This window comes from Triticum dicoccoides, chromosome 2B, assembly GCF_002162155.2.
Source record: "Triticum dicoccoides isolate Atlit2015 ecotype Zavitan chromosome 2B, WEW_v2.0, whole genome shotgun sequence".
NCBI lineage: Eukaryota > Viridiplantae > Streptophyta > Magnoliopsida > Poales > Poaceae > Triticum > Triticum dicoccoides.
Window position 1 is genome coordinate 636,374,565 of NC_041383.1, and position 17,945 is coordinate 636,392,509.

Here is a 17,945-nt window from a genome sequence, read left to right on the forward strand (position 1 = left end):
AAGCAAGCATGAGAAAGGACTAAAGTAATGACCTCCTTACCTGCTCAGGCGTAATTGTGTCCAACTCGGCAATGTACTTTTGGTACATGAGATTGACATCGTTCGTCATCTCGGAAACGATATCCCACTTGTAAGCCCACGTGGGGCGCCATAATTCGTCATGTTCATCTGCATACCAAGGATCAAACCTGACGCTCTTCGGGCGTCCAACAGGCAGACGCTCCCAGCTCCATACAGAAAGTAGAAGCAGATTACCACCAATGCCTGCACTAGGTGTGATCCTGCAACACGCATCATCCAGCTACATATGGAAGAAAAACAATGTTAACTTGACAGCAAGCTTGCATTGCTAATGAATAAATGAGTTGATCACAAAACAGACCAACTACCTGTCGGTACAAGTAGCCAAGAGTCGCTGAACCCCAGCTCCATTTGCTATCGAAGACGGTCAACGCCTTCAGCCACATCCATGGAGCGTTCTTGCCAGTGGAGTCAGGAAACAAAGTCCTCGACACAATGTACCACATATACACACGAGCATGTGTCTGGATCACATCATCAGTTGCATCCGGAGGGCACGTCGCAAAGTTATTTTGAATCCATGTGAAAGCAGCTCCGGCTGCCTTCCTTTCCCTCTTCTTCTTCTCTTCTCCCTCCTCTACATCATCCTCAGCCTCGGTAGGAGCCATACCGATAAGAGCAATCATCTGCTCGTGCCACCCATCAGAATCGGTGCTCATACATAGAGGCCTCCCGTCGATAGCAAGACCGGTGATCAACGAGACATCCTCGAGCGTCACGGTCATCTCCCCGGTCCGAAGATGGAAACTGTGGGTCTCTGGCCTCCACCGATCAACAAGAGCGGACACCAGTGGAGCGTTCAGATTCGGCATGGACCGGCTGACCAACAGAATCCACGGGAGTAGTCCTGCCTGCTTGATGTACGGTGTGTACCGCTCATCGTAAGGCATGGCAGGACCAGAGACCCCGTGATACCGAATCTTCAGAGGTTCAAGCTTCTGCAAAAAACAAGTAAATCTTAGGGCATGTAAATTTCAACTAAAGGCAAATTTGCAAAATATTTAGATTACTCATTATTACCTTATCCTTCTCGCGCATCATGTAGGCCCGGTGTTGCACGTCGTAGACATCGTCCAGAAGCCAAACCATCCTTACAATTTCAAACAATAAACATATAAAAGTTCATCTTCATCTCAAATATCGGTATACACTAAACATATAACATGTGTTCAACTACAAGAATCTCAACATCTCCTTCTCACACAATGAAATGTCATATGTGTTCAAATAAACTAAACATCTAATATTTCAAATAAACTCAACATCTAATATTTGAAATAAACTGAACATCTAATATATATCTAAACAAACTTCTCATATATGTCTACAAAAATCAACATCTCATAGTTATCTATAAAAATAGGCATCTCATATATATCTAAAAAAACTAAACAATCTAGGGTTTCAACAACAAGAATCATATATTGTGAACTAATAAATAACACTACGGTACTACCAATATGAATACATCGAGCAAACCAAACAAATCAAGGGTTCCATCAAATCATGGACAAATCTCTAGAATGGCAACAAATTTACGGAGCAAAAGAAAGAGAAGGGAAGAGTTTACCTAGTAGGATGGATTGGGGATCGAATCCACGGATCAAATCTTCAGATCTGAGAGGGATGTGGGGGGATTAGATGGGGGAGCCGCCGCCGCCGCTGCTCTCTGTCCAGAGAGCGGAGAGACGAAGAACTGCCTGGTCGGGCTGGGGCGGCCGCGCTTAAGTCACTGTGCAGCGCCCAAGGGCTAGACGCTGCACGTCAAAGTGTGGCGCCTAGCTCTTAGGCGCTGCACAGGTGTGTGTGGGGCCGCAACTGGACCAGGGCTGCCACGCAGGCAGGATGTGCGACGCCTAAGGGAGAGGCGCTGCACAGTAGGGTGCGGCGCCCAGCTGTCGGGCGCCACACCGAAGGGTCAGCAGAGTGAAATTTTTTCGTGAACAGGTCAGTTTGTGATTTGATTTCTGCCTCAGGTCAAATCTGTGATTTCTGCAGCATTTTGTTCGTTTGTTGGACGCACGTACGTTACGTACGTACCGGAGAGGTGGCGGCCCGCGGGGCAGTCGAGGCAGGCGACGGAGCCGCGGAGGGTCTGGCACGAGAGCACGCCGAGCTGGGAGAGCACGACGGCGAGAAGGAGGAGGCGACGGCCACGAGCCCAGAGCAGAGGGAGACGATGAGCCATGACCACTCGCTGCAAAGGTGCCGTGCCAGTGTACAGGGCCAGTGGCGCCTCTGCGTGCGTTATTTGTACTGGTACGAGGAGCATTCAGTGCACGCACGCTGGGGCAAATGGGAATGTTTTTTTCGCGAATACGCAAAGCATTGCATTGATAGAAGAAGTTAGAATGAGTACAGGGGATGATACAACACATGACACGGATGCAAGGACGTGAACATGGTGTCCGAAGCGGAAAGCGATATAAGATACTCGACCCAAACAAAGAAGAACACGACTAAACTTACCGACCAGAGAAGCAAACCAAACAACAACAAGATGACCAAAACTCCATAGCCGGCACCAAGGACGCCACGAACAACCAAGACAACACCTCCATGAAGGAGAACGACACCGAGACGCCGTCGTCGTCCGATCCGGAGACCTGGACCTAGGGTTTCCCTAATGCTCAAAGAGGATCGCAGAACGGCCATGGCAGCACCTCCAGGAATGGAACGGCACCGGCGGGTGTCGTCACTGCCAGCATAAAATGCAAGGATTTTGCCCTGGCCAATTCCAAACGAACCCGAGCCGTTGGAACACGAGTCGAAGAGGAGGTCGTCGGGCATTGGCCGGAGCTGCGACTGTGGGAAGGGGAGCCACACGCTACGCCAAAGGAGGCGTCGTGCATCGCCGGGCGCACGAACTCCGGAGGAGGGCAAGTGTGCGTGACTGCACGGAATGGGAGGCTACGGGGATGGGATGGTGACCATAGCCTGGGGCAAGCCAAGATCTGGAAGGAAGGGCAGATCGGGCCGCCGGGACCGGAGCAGCAAGGGCGCCGACGAGCCTAGGGAGCTGGAAGGGGGTGCAACTCCCGGAGCGTGCCAGAGACGAAGATGCACCGGGATGGATGGCCAACCAAGGGACCGCAGGGTGGTGGAGGAGCGGATGCAGATGGGAATGTGATGGGAGATGAGGCGAGATATGGAAATCCATTTTGCTTCGTTTGCGTAAGTTTTTGTTTTTGTTTTGAAAAGGAGGATGTACCCCCGTCCTCTACATCTGGCGATGCATGCAGCCATTTTATTAATTATTCACAAAGTTTTTTACAATGTAATACATCAGTAAGGCTGAAGCCACCATCTTAGCAACCCATGCGCTATTTCTATTCCCGTGATGAAGGGGTGTCGAATGTCGGAGCCTAATACCAAGCAGACATCGCACCAGCACCTAACATCTAATATCGAATGCCCCATCCAAGCCACAATATTTGGACTGGGTTACACACCGGTCCGGCGCATTTTTATTGGGCACCACATGCGCCTCCAAATCGCTTTGTTTGCGTAAGTATTGATCACACAAACTCAAAGATTGATTGAAACCCTGGCATGGGCCTTTGTTTCCAACCAACTTTTCGGCCGACGCACGGGCACATCAATCCACCACGGCCGGGAAGAGAAAGGCCTCATCCTGCCTTTTGTGCTGTACTCATGCAGTTATGTACAACACGAGCACTTCTTAGCCAGGAAGCATGGGTCACTGGGTCCTCTACGTAATACAGGTCTGCACGCACGCACACATACTCACCAGTTCCTCGCGATGCCATAAAGCGTGTATGAATCTATGGGATATAGTGGCGCCGGGCAGGATGAAGATCCACACGTGGCGTCTGATCCGTAATGGACTTACGGTGGGCTCGGAGCTACATAGGCGCAAGATCAAGCCTGGAGTGTTTTGTGTTGTGTGTGGAAGGGAGGAGACAAACTTACACAGATTTTGGCGGTGTCCCCATTCTGCAAACTTCTGGACCTTGGTGTACTCGGAATTGGGAGCACCGGCGGCGATCCCGCCGAAGTCAATTCGTTCCCAGAGTGCGCTATCACAGTGGCTCATGTCTTGGTTTGCTGATGTGTCAGACGATGCCCGAGCGATCATGGTGCAGGGTATGTATGCGTTGTGGATGGCAAGAAACAACACACACGAAGGGACGAGGATAGAGGAGGCGGGTGAAATGGTTACGATGATCAAGAGGCTCATGGAGGAGTGGCGGCAGGTGCATGGCAAGGAGAGCAAGACCCCTCGACCTACCCCAGTACAAAAGTGGAGCGCTCCAGACCATGGCTGGATCAACGCTAATGTTGATGGAGCTACTGCCAAAGGAGGAGAGAAAGGGGGGGGGGGGACGGAGCCTTCATTGCTGCGGCGTGCCAGAGCTACCCTAATGGTGGTGATCCAGCATTGGCGGAGCTTCAAGCATGCAAGAGAGCTGCCCAAATTGCGGGAGATCTTAACCTTGCAAAGGTGCATATTGAGATGGACTGCCAAGATGTGGTATGTAAGTTGCAAAGTACAAAAGATGATCTTTCCATGTTGGGGCCAATGATTAAATAGGTGAAAAATCTGCTAGCGCCACGGGAGTGGAAGGTGTTATGGGTTCGGAGGACGGCGAATGGAGCTGCGCATTTACTGGCAAATGAAGGGGTAGCGAATAATCGTAGTATGGTCTGGGTGCATGATCCCCCAGTATGTATCTCCCAGAATGTATCTAGCAGATTCTTTCGGCAGAAATCCCTGCCTTTTATGACTGAACTAGTAAGCATGCACGTGCAACGCACGTATCCTAGTCTATAAGAACATCTAATTTGAGTCTTATTTCTCCTTTAGCGAGTCTTTTTACCAAGCCATTTAAAAAATATGGCTTACTCCAGTAAAGGGACATCATCGAGCATGCTGATGCACAAGCAAAGTTCATCTATCAAGTCGCGGTTGGTTGAATTGACAGACGGTCAAAGGAGAAATGCCTGCGTGATGAGCTAAACTTTAGATGATACATGTGATGTTTTGAGGTTTTTAGGGGGGGTCTATCCAGAATCATGCAATCATGACGTCTGTGTAATTTTCGCCATCTTCCAAAGTCTCGATTTCTTATATTATCACTATTCAATTATGAGTCCACTAAAATAATACTCCATCCGTTCAAAAATATGTGACTCAAGTTTGTACTAAAATTAGTACAAAGTTGAGTCACTAATATTGGGACGAAGGGAGTAGTTTTTTCTAAAGTATGTCATATGAGCCTATTAACTGATAATTATAGTTAGTTTTGAAATAATAGTACAACACAGAATAAGCATAATGATACAGAACGAAAAATACATATTTGAGTGTCAGACAAAATACTACTCCATAAAATATAACATCCACAGACCACAAGATGACTTGCATGATTACAGAATTTAAATATATTCAATAAGAACAATCATTTTTTACAAATATCATGACTGAATATTTTGTTAAACCCTTATTCTGTGAAAAAGATCACAACCAGGCAACCATACGGACACACCCGATAAGAAAAAAGAATTGGAGAACATCCGACCCTAATATAAACCACATGACCAAAAAGGCTATCCATAAGTAAAAAATTGAATTGGACAAAGCATATATTTTTTCGAGAGGAACCGCTATACTTTTTTTTTGACAAAGGAACCCCATACTTAATACTTTTTTTGCGATAACCTATAGTACTAAAATACTTGCCAAAATGAGTGGGCCATTGATCAAGAAAAAAAAGGAAGACACGCCAGACACTCCCTCCCTGTTCTCCTCATACCTTCACTCTCTCCCCCACCGCTCCCCATTCCATGGTGGCCCCGCCTGCTCTCCCCACTGCCTCATCTACCCACCACGGCCTCGCCCCGTCGGCCGCCGCCTCCTCTCCCCACCATGGCCTCGGCCCGCCGCCTTCTCTCCCCACCACGACCTCACCTTGCCGGCTTGCCGCTAACCCCGCCGTTCTTCCCTAGATCGACTCTGTCGCCGCCGTCCACATCTTCCAGCGCAGATCAAGATGCGAGCTAGAGGAGCATCCTGGAAACGATGCGGCAGCGGGCATCTCGGAGCGGGCCGAGTTCCAGTTCGTCTACGTGCCCACCGTGATAGTCGACCTCGTGCTTCGCTCCCACACCTGCTCCGAGAAGGCGCTCCTAGCTCGCCTACGTGGTCGGTTGCTCCAGGTACTTCTGGATTCAGGCATTCGCAACTGTGAACTCGAGTTTAACAAACGGTATATCACTGCTGGATGGTGAACACACACAATGGTGCTTTTATTGATAGAAAGTCAGGATCCTTTCTCTTAAGAGGCTACTGTAAGAAATGGTAACTTGGGGCATGACTTGCAAGAAAGGGATTGTATGACAGAATGATATTACTTCACGGTAGAGTTTCTGCATCTGGAGATCAAGTTTATCTTGGTGTCTCATGTCAGTTTTATTGTGTGTGTGTGTGTGTGTGTGTGTGTGTGTGTGTGTGTGTGTGTGTGTGTGTGTTTCAGTAACACATTTACTGTTCTGATGATCTTGCGAATTTGTGAGCCGAAGAAATGATGACTTAGATAGTTGCGTTCTGATGAGTATGCTGAGCAGAAATAACAGGCGGTCATCTGTTATATGATATATTAAATTAAATGATGATTTTTTATTAGGTGCAGTTTAGAATTTTGAGTGTACAATGCATCCTGTAATAAGAGACCACACACTTAAAAGTTTCTTTAGATTGAAAATGGTTGTATCTGCTTGTTAAATCCTAATTGCTATCCATTCCAGTACAATACTTATGTAGCTCAGTAGTCTAGGTTTGAGCATGAGAGTCATTTTCGAATTGGAGAGAAAAAATATAATTTGGGGTGATCCTGTTTTCCTACTGTCTAATCTTGGAGTAAGCTTGTCCTGAATATATGTGAACTCTTTTGGCACTTTGTGGTTCTGTTTAGTCTCTCCAGTTAATATAACCAATTCATTATTATTTTTATGTTATTTGTCTTTCACATGAAGATTCATTCTTTCTGGTTGTTTAGAAGGACAAATAGATGTCGATCAGTTTGAGCGTGCGGGATAGCTTATGTGTGTCTGTTATTTGGAGTGGGCAATTCCTATGTCTTTCTTCTCACACTTCAGTTCTAGTCATACATGCAAGAAAGGAAACTGGGTTATGTATGTTCATGCCAAATAAACATCAGGAGGTAATGATAACCTGTTGCTAACTTCTGCCAAGCCATTCTTACGAATGTTGTTTGTTTGTAGGATGTAGCTTGGGAAGGTCAGACTGTTGGAGTTGAAGCAGTTGTAGATTTCTTCAAGGCAAAAATAAAGCATTTGCACTTGGTGAGATGAAAAAGGTTAGCTTTCAGGTTTTGTTTCAGCATGCTGTCACTCCTTAGCACTAATTATTACATACTAATTGCTACCTGCACGTGCTTCTCGCTCCGGTCAAGAGATATTATCAGTTGGGTGTGTGCGTACTCAAACTTTTAAACTTATATATCTATATCTACATGACTATTGGGAATTTTGAGACTAAACTTATGTAAATGATATTAGTATGTAGAAGACTGAAAAAACAATTTATAACATTTTAGCATTAGAATTTGTGGTCAAGGTTCACGTCTCAATCATACCACATCAAATTCATGCGTGTATAAAGGGCCAGTTTGGTTGGTGTCCACAACTTCATGCCTGGGACAAATGGGTGCCTGGAATGTAGCTTCTTCCCAATTCCAAATAAAAAGTATTCCCTACAAATGGGTGCCTGGGACAAATTACCTTTGGTAGATTTCCACGAAGGCGAGTTTCACAACCTTTGACATATTTAAATGCAGTAATGTTCTGCATTCAAAACAGCATAAAGAGATCTTGTGGAACATACATATGTTTACTCGCTTTTCTGCACTGAGAAATTGTACCATTGTATATTACAAAATGAGGCATACACAATGGAAGTAATTGCAAAATGCATGTAGTAATTCTGTTAATACAAACTGGATATCTCACAAGAGTAAGCCTTCCATCAGGCACTCAATCTGGGCCTCGCTGTTGTAACCAAAATTAGAAGCGCCCCCAAGCACTGTAATGTTTCTGGACTTGCAGTTTGTTGCTACTCAGCGGCACCCCAATTCGCCCCTGAAACTAAATTTGTCTTCCAAAAGTGTGTTGTGTGGTACAATAAAATATCATGTACATGTATCCATAAAATATACATGTAACCGTATCATGGTAGGCTAAACCTGAAAATGAAAAACAAAAATAATGTTAGTTCCAAAAATAGTTATAGATGCAAGAACATAGTAGCTGCAAAGAAGTAATGGAATGACACACCTGCCTCATCTCTCTAAAACATCTCTGTAGACAATGTTTTTGGTGCTTTTCCCGGATTTATCAACCTCCTTGTTTGGCTTGGCCAAAATCCGTGTCGTCTCTCTTGACACTTCCCTTGACAATGCAACATATAGCTGACCATGTGAGAATACAGGCTCAGGGAGGTAAATACCAACGTTTGGGATGGTCTGACCCTGTGCCTTATTAATTGTCATCGCAAAACTTAGGCGGATGGGGAACTGTTTTCTCTTAAGTTTGAAGGGAAGTGAGATGTATTCCGAGGGCGACATAGGGATCCTAGGTATGAACACCCTCTTTCCAGCATGCTGACCTCCAACAATCTCCGCGTCGATTGCATTATCCTGGAAGGCTCTGATCATAAGTCGTGTTCCATTGCATAGGCCATTATGAGGGTCGAGGTTCCGAAGCAGAATGACTGGGCAGTTGACCTTTAATCTCAAAACATGCGGTGGCAAGCCATTTGGTGTGATTGAGATCAAAAAATCAATTGTGTAATTATTCTGCAAGTCATCCTCGATTGAGTCGAAGCTATGGTATAACTTTTCTTCGCCTGGAAACCTGGAGATCATCTTATCATTCAGGTCATCCACATGATCATTCTTGGTCGAAAGAATTGCACGTGCGCTCATGTACTCTCTCGATCTAGCATTGGCATGCAGCGATGTGAAGACATCTTCAATGAGCGTGTTAATAGCTTTTTCATCCTCAGTATAGCCGATCACAATGTCGTCAGGGAGACGCACATAGTCGTCGCCAATTGTCTCTTCTGTTCCATTGCCGATCCTTAGGAGGTATTTGGAGAACCAAGGATCAGCCTGTGCACGCATATTATGCGTCAGACGTATCTTGCGGGTCTTCTCCCACAGATATGATCTCACAAGTGTAGCATCTGTGATCTGTGCTCTTGTCCCACGTGCCACAACGGGAAGGACCTGCCTGAAATCCCCACCAAAGACGACAACCTTTCCCCCAAACGGCAATGGACATTCCATTATATCCTGCAACGATCTATCAAGCGTCTCAACAGCTTGACGTTTTGTCATAGCGACTTCGTCCCAAATTATTAAGGACGCCTGTTTAAGCAACTCCGCTGTACCGCTTTGCTTTGTGAAACTACACATGCTGTTGTCAGTGAGCTTTATTGGAATTTTGAACCTAGAGTGTGTAGTCCGTCCTCCAGGCATTATCGATGCTGCTATACCTGATGTAGCAGTTGCAATTGCTATTTGGCCCATGGAACGCACCTTTGCAAGCAATGCCTTGTATAAGTACGTCTTCCCAGTGCCTCCTGGACCATCAACAAAGAACACCTGACTTTTTTGGTTCATCACATGATCCATTATGTCATTGAAACCAGCCAGTTGCTCACTGTTCAAACTGCTAAATAGATCTAGATGTTCTTTGTCCACGGTGACTTGCCTCTCCTCTGTTACCTCTCTGCGCTCACCATCATAAGAACCATCGGTCTCAACCAGATCTGGAAGTCCATAGCTTGTAATATCCTTTCCCATGGATTGCAACATATCCCTGATATCTCTAAGCACCATCTGTTCAAGTGTTGCCTCATTGGATTGGTTACGACGGTAATCCTCAGACATTGATGCTAGATGCTTGTCCCACATTTGTCGGATTTCTGTTGCCTCGCAAAATACCAGTATAGTCGCAAACAACCGTCTTAGGGCACAAGGCATCTGAAATGTGGCTGCCTCCGTCATGCAATCATCAAGAGTCCTGTCATGCTCAATGAGGCCTAAGTGCTCACATGCCTCCCTGAAGGAACTGCATGCCTTGCCATTTACTGTTTTTAAATCATCAAATGAAGTGGCACCTCGGACATGACTTAGTAGGACACGCAAGTAGTACCTCTCTCCTTCAGCAGGGTGTGCATACACAAGCCTTCCAATTTGTGATCTCTTATTTCTTCTATTCTGCCACTCCTTGTTTCCAGCTATCCATCTATAATGTTCTGGAAACTCTCTGTACAACCATTTTCGTGCCTCCGGAAACCTTCGGTTCATCTCAAAGTACTCGGTAAGCATGGACTTGGAAGAAGATGGTCGAGCAAGAACATCTTCCAGATTTTCACAAGATTTAAATGCAACTGTATGCATGTTTGGCAAATGAAGCTGGAGCTGCAGCACAGATGGACTGACACCAAACATTTTAAAACCAAAAATCCTGTAAATAGCCTCTGGAGGAGATACATAGCGTGCATCCCTATATTGTCGGATTTCATTGATGATTCCACCATCATTGATGATATCCTGCTCGAATGCAAAGGATGTCCGATCATGCCCTTTGTAGATGTACTTGAACAAGTACTTGACTGCCTTGATGCTCGAGCATGCTTCGACATTAATGTGGCAGTTGTATCGCATAAGCAGAAAAGGGTTGTAAGGGACCACCCATCTATTGTCCAAATTTGCTCCTCTGATCCTAACTCCACGCCCATCGTCCCTCCTCCTATAGATGGGATATGAGTCTTTCCCTTGTTGTGTGGCATTGCAAAAATCTCGCGGGTAATGAAATTGGCACTGTCCATCAATCATGCAAGGACAACTTTTTTTCAACTCACCACAGGGTCCATGCATCATGTGTTTGATGACCAGATCATGTAGAATGGGGTATTTTTCTTTGTCAGGTATCTCTGCAGATATCACCCGATCATAGTCATCCGGGGTCGCTAACTTGCTTTTTGCTTTCATGATTAGAAGTATATGCTCATGCGGGAGACCTCGTTTCTGAAACTCCGTGACATGTACATAAGCCGCAACTTCTCCGAAATGCTTACCCTTAGTCAGTAAGTCCATCATATCTCATTGTTTAGCTTTGTATACTCTTGCCACCAGGTTTGGACGGTCTTGTGGCAGTTGTCCAGGCAACAATTTCTCAGTTATCTCCTCCCAATAAGGATTGCAAGTCATTGTGATAAAATAATCCGGTTTACCCCACCGCTGGACTATTGCCATCGCATCTAGAAACCTCCGTTGCATGTCACGGTCACCACCTGGAAATGTACGTGGGAGCACGATTCTCTTGCCAATCCGATCACCGCGTGACTCGCCGACAACGACAGTGTCAACAAGACCCTATAATAGTATACAAGGTTATAGAAAAGCATGGAATGTCCATAAAGTCGTTGTATTATGATCTATTAGAATATACATAAGCACGTTACCTGGTAGAGGTCAGCGCGTATAACCTTCTGATTTTCCGGCTTTGAGTACCAGTCAAGCCTCATAGTCTCCATCTTGATATACATGTCAACAGCCCACTGTTGGAAAAGGCGCGCCCCGAACAAGATGATGTTAAAAAGCTTCTTCCTGACCTGCAGTTTGAAGCAGTAGTACTCCCTCGCACTAACAAATTTCCTGGATTTTGTTGCATTCACCTCATTGTCACCAAAATCCTCATCTGGGTTATATTCATTGTCATCTACAAGATTCACAAAATTTCAAATTCAATATGTTGTTTGCATGCATAATAGTTGACTATATAAGAATTGAAGATTAAGCAATGATGACCGATACCCGCAGGTAAATCCGTGGCATGGTCTTCATGTGGTTCAAAATTCCCAACTTGTTCACTTTCTGTAATGAAGTTTTCATGTGATAGAAAAATGAGAACATAAGTCTTCACTCGTAAATAGAAAGTATATAAATTAATAGTGCACATCATACCTGTAGATAAATCAGAGGTTTGGTTTACTCGTGGTGCAGTATTATGCGCTGAATATTGGGTCGTGTCATCTACAAGATTCACAACATTTCAAATTCAATATGATGTTTGCACCCATAATACTTGACCACATAAGAATTGAAGAATAAGCAATGATGTCCGATACCTGCAGGTAAATCCGTGGCATGGTCTTCATGTGGTTCAAAATTTCCAACTTGTTCACTTTCTGTAATCAAGTTTTCATATAATAGAAAAATGAGAACATAAGTGTTCATTCATAATAGCAAGTATATAAATGAATAATGAACCTCATACCTGCATATAAATCAGAGGTTTGGTTTACTTGGGGTGCAGGGTTACCCGATGAACATTGTGTGGTGTCATCGAGGGGGCCAACATATGGCATCCTACGATTCCAACCAGTCTCCCCACGTGGGAAGAATAGTGGATATGACAATGGGTCGTAGCACCCATAGTATGCTCTAATATATAGGGGCCGGTCTCCTTTTTTTCCATGTACGACAACACTTCTGTCAAAGCAATTCTTTGGGTCGCTCCCTTCAACCCATATCGCTGCCACCTGAGAAGTCGTTGGGGCATTGTACCTTCGTTGATCCAAGTTGATATCCGTGTTTAGTGAGATCCTATACTCATCTAGATTTGGAACAGACCCAAGGCTCTTTAAAACTTGTGCATAAGGGTTACGCTCAAGTATTCGCAGAATCTTTCGTATGAGGTCTATATTAAGATCTGGAGACCTCATAGCCCTGTGAACCAAGTCTTGATCTGTATCATAAATATAAAGCTGCAAATGCCGAGGTCCATTATCAGCCGGCACCAGACCATCAAGAGCGTGGTATAAGCCACCACATGCACGAAATGTATATACTCCAGTTCCTGCCGCTGTGCTTACTCGGCGATCAAGAGTGACTCCTAGAGTTGTGAATGAGAAGTGCGAGTTGAAATACCGTATATGCTCTCTAAAATATTTAGCATCCTCATCATCTTGACTTGTAAACAACCGTTTCAGCTCTTCTGGAATGTCTGGAGTAATAATATCGACTTTTCCTTTTCTGCAACAAAATGCTGGGCCCTCAAATGGAAACCGCAATGCCCCACAGTGGCGACAGTCGGGAACCTTTCTTAGGACATGGTGCTTTGTAGGTAGGTTTCGGTAAATGAATTCATCGGTATTTGATACTGGTGCGGCTCGTGGGCGTCCAAGTTGGTACGGTTCATAAGCAAGACCTAGCATTGAAGAACAATTTGTATTAAATATTGAATGAAGACATATGAGGCTCATGGTAAATTCGGAAATAGACAATGGACATACCTTCGGCCATAAATATTCTAGCTTCCTCATCAGGCTCATGGTATATAGCTTCTCCATTTTGCAATGGCGCCAAACAGTCTAGTAGGCAATATATTGGTCAAACATAAATGCCACAAAATTGTCGACGAAGAACCTGATATGTGAACGACAAAATATATAATGTACCTTCAAAATTGGGTTGTTGAACAACGGGCTCAAATATTCCATATGGATCTTCTATATGGTCGTTGCCCACTACGGAAAACCACAAGATAAGTAGAGCATACAAAATCAGGTACTATAGTAGTCTAGGGTCATCAAACTTACTTTGTAGATCTTGAGTGCTTTGAGTATCATCCGGAGACGGTTCCGCAGGGCGTCTCTTATCATTAGTTGGCGTCTTCATTGGTTGACTGGAGCCATTAAAAGGATGTATACCTGAATAAACGAAAGAGAACCAGGAATTGCGATCAAATTAACACTATGGACACACTTCCACCATAACTAAATGGACGAACTAAACCGCACCTTGAATTGAGAAATCTGGGTTACGTATTCTGCTAATTTGGGGTGCCTGAACCCCTGAAAGTTGTGTGAGAGGCCCTGCATTGTGTTCAATTGACAGTAACTGTCATTCAGAAGCTGATTAAAGCATACCTTGTGCAATATCTCTTACGACGGTGGAGATTGATTGCATGTTATGACCAAGAGGCATAGCAACAGCTCTAATGCGTCCACCAATTTGTTGTATCTGATATGCATCATTCCTGTGCAACCAATCGGACTCCTCATCGTATGTTAAAGTATTCTCCTTGTCGTAGGGGGCATGTTCAGGTGATAGATCTGAATTTGGTATATTTGATAATACTGCAAGAAAATTGTAGATAACATCAGTAAAACCTTTTTTTTTATATTCGATAAGATAACACCATGCAATCAATATGTTATGGTAGCACAGAACCTGCAGACGATATTTGTTGTAGCTGGGTGACACCGGATTGTCCTGTAGCTGGTGTGTGTAACACGGTGCTATCGTTGGTGAGTAGGGTCGTAGTAGCCTTTCTGTGCTCACGTGATAGGCGTTGTCGTTTTAATATCTCATCCCTATTTTGTGCATACCGCTCCCTGTCCCTTTGCCTCCGTATGTCTTTAGGGTCTACATAGATGAGAAAGCTAGTTAGTATCAACAAATAGGGTTGTATGTAGTTGGTTGATCGTCATTACCAATGGGTATGGACATCGGTGTTTGTGTTTCATTTTCATGGACACTGATATCAGCGGAAGCGTCAGCCATTTTTTTGTTTCTGTAGGCCTGACGTTGTCTCTTTAATATTTCGTCTCTATTTTGTGAATACCGTTCCCTATCCAGTCGCCTCTTCAGCTCCGTAGGGTCTACATGTATGATTTAGAGTATCATAAGTTACGTGAATAATACATAAGCATGCAGTATATGGCCATACTTACCATGGGACATGGCTAGGGGTGTGTGTGGCACATTTTGCTCATCATTCGGCAGAGGTTTATCAGTCTGCTTCTTTAAACGTGCCTCACGACGTCTTTTCAGAATGTCCTCTCTGTTTCGTGCATAATATTCTCTGTCCCTCTGCCTCTTAATTTCTTTAGGGTCTGTTTAAATATACAATGGAAATTAGCACATTTGTTATAGAAGTGTTCATGAACCCAGAAAAAAAGAAGCGCTCAGTTGGCTGATAGTTACCTGAGGAATGGATGTTGCTTATATCCTGAAATGGGGTGCGTGCCCCCGAGTGATTTGGAGAAGTCATAACATCGACTTCGTAGACTGAATACTCCAGTAAAAAATCTGTCAAGAGGGTTGACTGGAAGCATATATTAGTCAGAATTAGATTCAAGTTATGTTGTCATAAATCTGTAGATTTTAAAGCAAAAGGAAGTTAGAAGATAATTTGCAAGAACAAGAAGAAATGTCTAATATTAAAATCTTGCCTGATATTTTCAGAGGATGGCACAGGTGATGCGAGGAACCTATGACCTGTTTGCAGCGAAGAAGGTGAGGGGGAGCAGCCGCGCATGTAATGGCCAGTGGAGGGCGGCCAGGGAAGGCGGCGGCGGTGTTTTCGTGCGGCGAGGTCGCCGTCCAGGTAGGCGAAGGCGATGATGTTTCTGAGCGGCGAGGGGATATCCGTGGGGTGTGTTTCTTGTTTTTGGATTTGGAAGGTCTATTATTATTTGTGGTAATGGGGGATACGTGTTTGAATTTGTTTGGAAGACCTACGTGATTGTAGGGATTGTGTTTGCTTTCGCATGGAAGTTTTCCTCCGCGATGGAGTATGGTCAGTCAACATAAATTAGTAAGTGCACACCAGAAAACATATCAGGTGAAGGCTAGCCGTTGGATTTAGATAAGTGGGGATAATCCTGTGGTAGTATTGGGTCCGCGTATGTTTTGTGGGGTGCGTTTAGCAAAGATAATGTTTGCTCTTTTATTAGTAGTGGAGATAATTTCTTTAGGGTCTATTTAAATATACAATGGAAATTAGCACATTCGTTATAAAAGTGTTCATGAACCCAGAAAAAAAGAAGCGCTCAGTTGGCTGATAGTTACCTGAGGAATGGATGTTGCTTATATCCTGAAATAGGGTGCGTGCCCCCGAGTGATTTGGAGAAGTCATAACATCGACTTCGTAGGCTGAATACTCCAGTAAAAAATCTGTCAAGAGGGTTGACTGGAAGCATATATTGGTCAGAATTAGATTCAAGTTATGTTGTCATAAATCTGTAGATTTCATTTTCTTAAAGCAAAAGGAAGTTAGAAGATAATTTGCAAGAACAAGAAGAAATGTCTAATATTAAAATCTTGCCTGATATTTTCAGAGGATGGCACAGGTGATGGAAGGAACCTACGACCTGTTTGCAGCGAAGAAGGTGAGGGGGAGCAGCCGCACATGTAATGGCCAGTGGAGGCGGCCAGGGAAGGCGGCGGCGGTGTTTTCGTGCGGCGAGGTCGCCGTCCAGGAAGGCGAAGGCAATGATGTTTCTGAGCGGCGAGGGGATATCCGTGGGGTGTGTTTCTTGTTTTTGGATTTGGAAGGTCTATTATTATTTGTGGTAATGGGGGATACGTGTTTGAATTTGTTTGGAAGACCTACGTGATTGTAGGGATTGTGTTTGCTTTCGCATGGAAGTTTTCCTCCGCGATGGAGTATGGTCAGTCAACATAAATTAGTAAGTGCACACCAGAAAACATATCAGGTGAAGGCTAGCCGTTGGATTTAGATAAGTGGGGATAATCCTGTGGTAGTATTGGGTCCGCGTATGTTTTGTGGGGTGCGTTTAGCAAAGATAATGTTTGCTCTTTTATTAGTAGTGGAGATAATTTCTTTAGGGTCTGTTTAAATATACAATGGAAATTAGCACATTCGTTATAGAAGTGTTCATGAACCCAGAAAAAAAGAAGCGCTCAGTTGGCTGATAGTTACCTGAGGAATGGATGTTGCTTATATCCTGAAATGGGGTGCGTGCCCTCGAGTGATTTGGAGAAGTCATAACATCGACTTCGTAGACTGAATACTCCAGTAAAAAATCTGTCAAGAGGGTTGACTGGAAGCATATATTAGTCAGAATTAGATTCAAGTTATGTTGTCATAAATCTGTAGATTTCATTTTCTTAAAGCAAAAGGAAGTTAGAAGATAATTTGCAAGAACAAGAAGAAATGTCTAATATTAAAATCTTGCCTGATATTTTCAGAGGATGGCACAGGTGATGCAAGGAACCTACGACCTGTTTGCAGCGAAGAAGGTGAGGGGGAGCAGCCGCGCATGTAATGGCCAGTGGAGGGCGGCCAGGGAAGGCGGCGGCGGTGTTTTCGTGCGGCGAGGTCGCCGTCCAGGAAGGCGAAGGCGATGATGTTTCTGAGCGGCGAGGGGATATCCGTGGGGTGTGTTTCTTGTTTTTGGATTTGGAAGGTCTATTATTATTTGTGGTAATGGGGGATACGTGTTTGAATTTGTTTGGAAGACCTACGTGATTGTAGGGATTGTGTTTGCTTTCGCATGGAAGTTTTCCTCCGCGGTGGAGTATGGTCAGTCAACATAAATTAGTAAGTGCACACCAGAAAACATATCAGGTGAAGGCTAGCCGTTGGATTTAGATAAGTGGGGATAATCCTGTGGTAGTATTGGGTCTGTGTATGTTTTGTGGGGTGCGTTTAGCAAAGATAATGTTTGCTCTTTTATTAGTAGTGGAGATGGAGATGGAGATTAGATAAGTGGGGAAAATCCTGTGGTAGTATTGGGTCCGTGTATGTTTTGTGGGGTGCGTTTAACAAAGATAATGTTTGCTCTTTTATTAGTAGTGGAGATGGAGATGGAGATGGAGATGGAGATAAAGTTGAGTTGAGTTTCAAAAAAAAAAAAGTTCCTTGCGATGCCATTTTAAGCGGACCCGTACCTAGCAGAGTGGGCCGGACGAATGTCTTGCCGTCAGCTGGCTAACGAATGCGAACAAAGCCCAGCTCAGATGGTTAGTATTTTGTTTGTACAGAAGAATCAACTCATT

General features: G+C 44.4%; 2 protein-coding genes across 4 annotated transcripts; one reads left to right on the forward strand and one right to left on the reverse strand.

Annotated features, from left to right (window-relative positions):
- The first annotated feature begins 5,856 nt into the window (after positions 1-5,856).
- On the forward strand, positions 5,857-17,691 carry LOC119365305. Of its 3 annotated transcripts, none has more exons than XM_037630924.1 (5): positions 5,857-6,261; positions 7,327-7,407; positions 15,387-15,528; positions 16,262-16,450; positions 17,136-17,691. In XM_037630924.1, exons 3-5 carry the CDS (start codon positions 15,463-15,465, stop codon positions 17,292-17,294), a joined length of 414 nt encoding a protein of 137 aa, XP_037486821.1. In that variant the 5' UTR covers positions 5,857-6,261; positions 7,327-7,407; positions 15,387-15,462; the 3' UTR covers positions 17,295-17,691. The 3 variants fall into 3 exon arrangements, with proteins under 3 accessions (XP_037486821.1, XP_037486822.1, XP_037486820.1); XM_037630923.1 differs by having other exon boundaries at positions 5,861-6,261; positions 7,327-7,421; XM_037630925.1 differs by lacking the exon at positions 15,387-15,528 and having other exon boundaries at positions 5,858-6,261; positions 7,327-7,421.
- Positions 7,947-12,273, reverse strand: LOC119365304. Its single transcript, XM_037630922.1, has 2 exons — positions 11,597-12,273; positions 7,947-11,507 (listed from the first exon to the last, which is right to left on the reverse strand). The coding sequence occupies exon 2, from the start codon at positions 11,229-11,231 to the stop codon at positions 8,403-8,405; it is 2,829 nt and encodes a 942-aa protein (XP_037486819.1). The 5' UTR covers positions 11,232-11,507; positions 11,597-12,273; the 3' UTR covers positions 7,947-8,402.
- Positions 17,692-17,945: the final 254 nt, after the last annotated feature.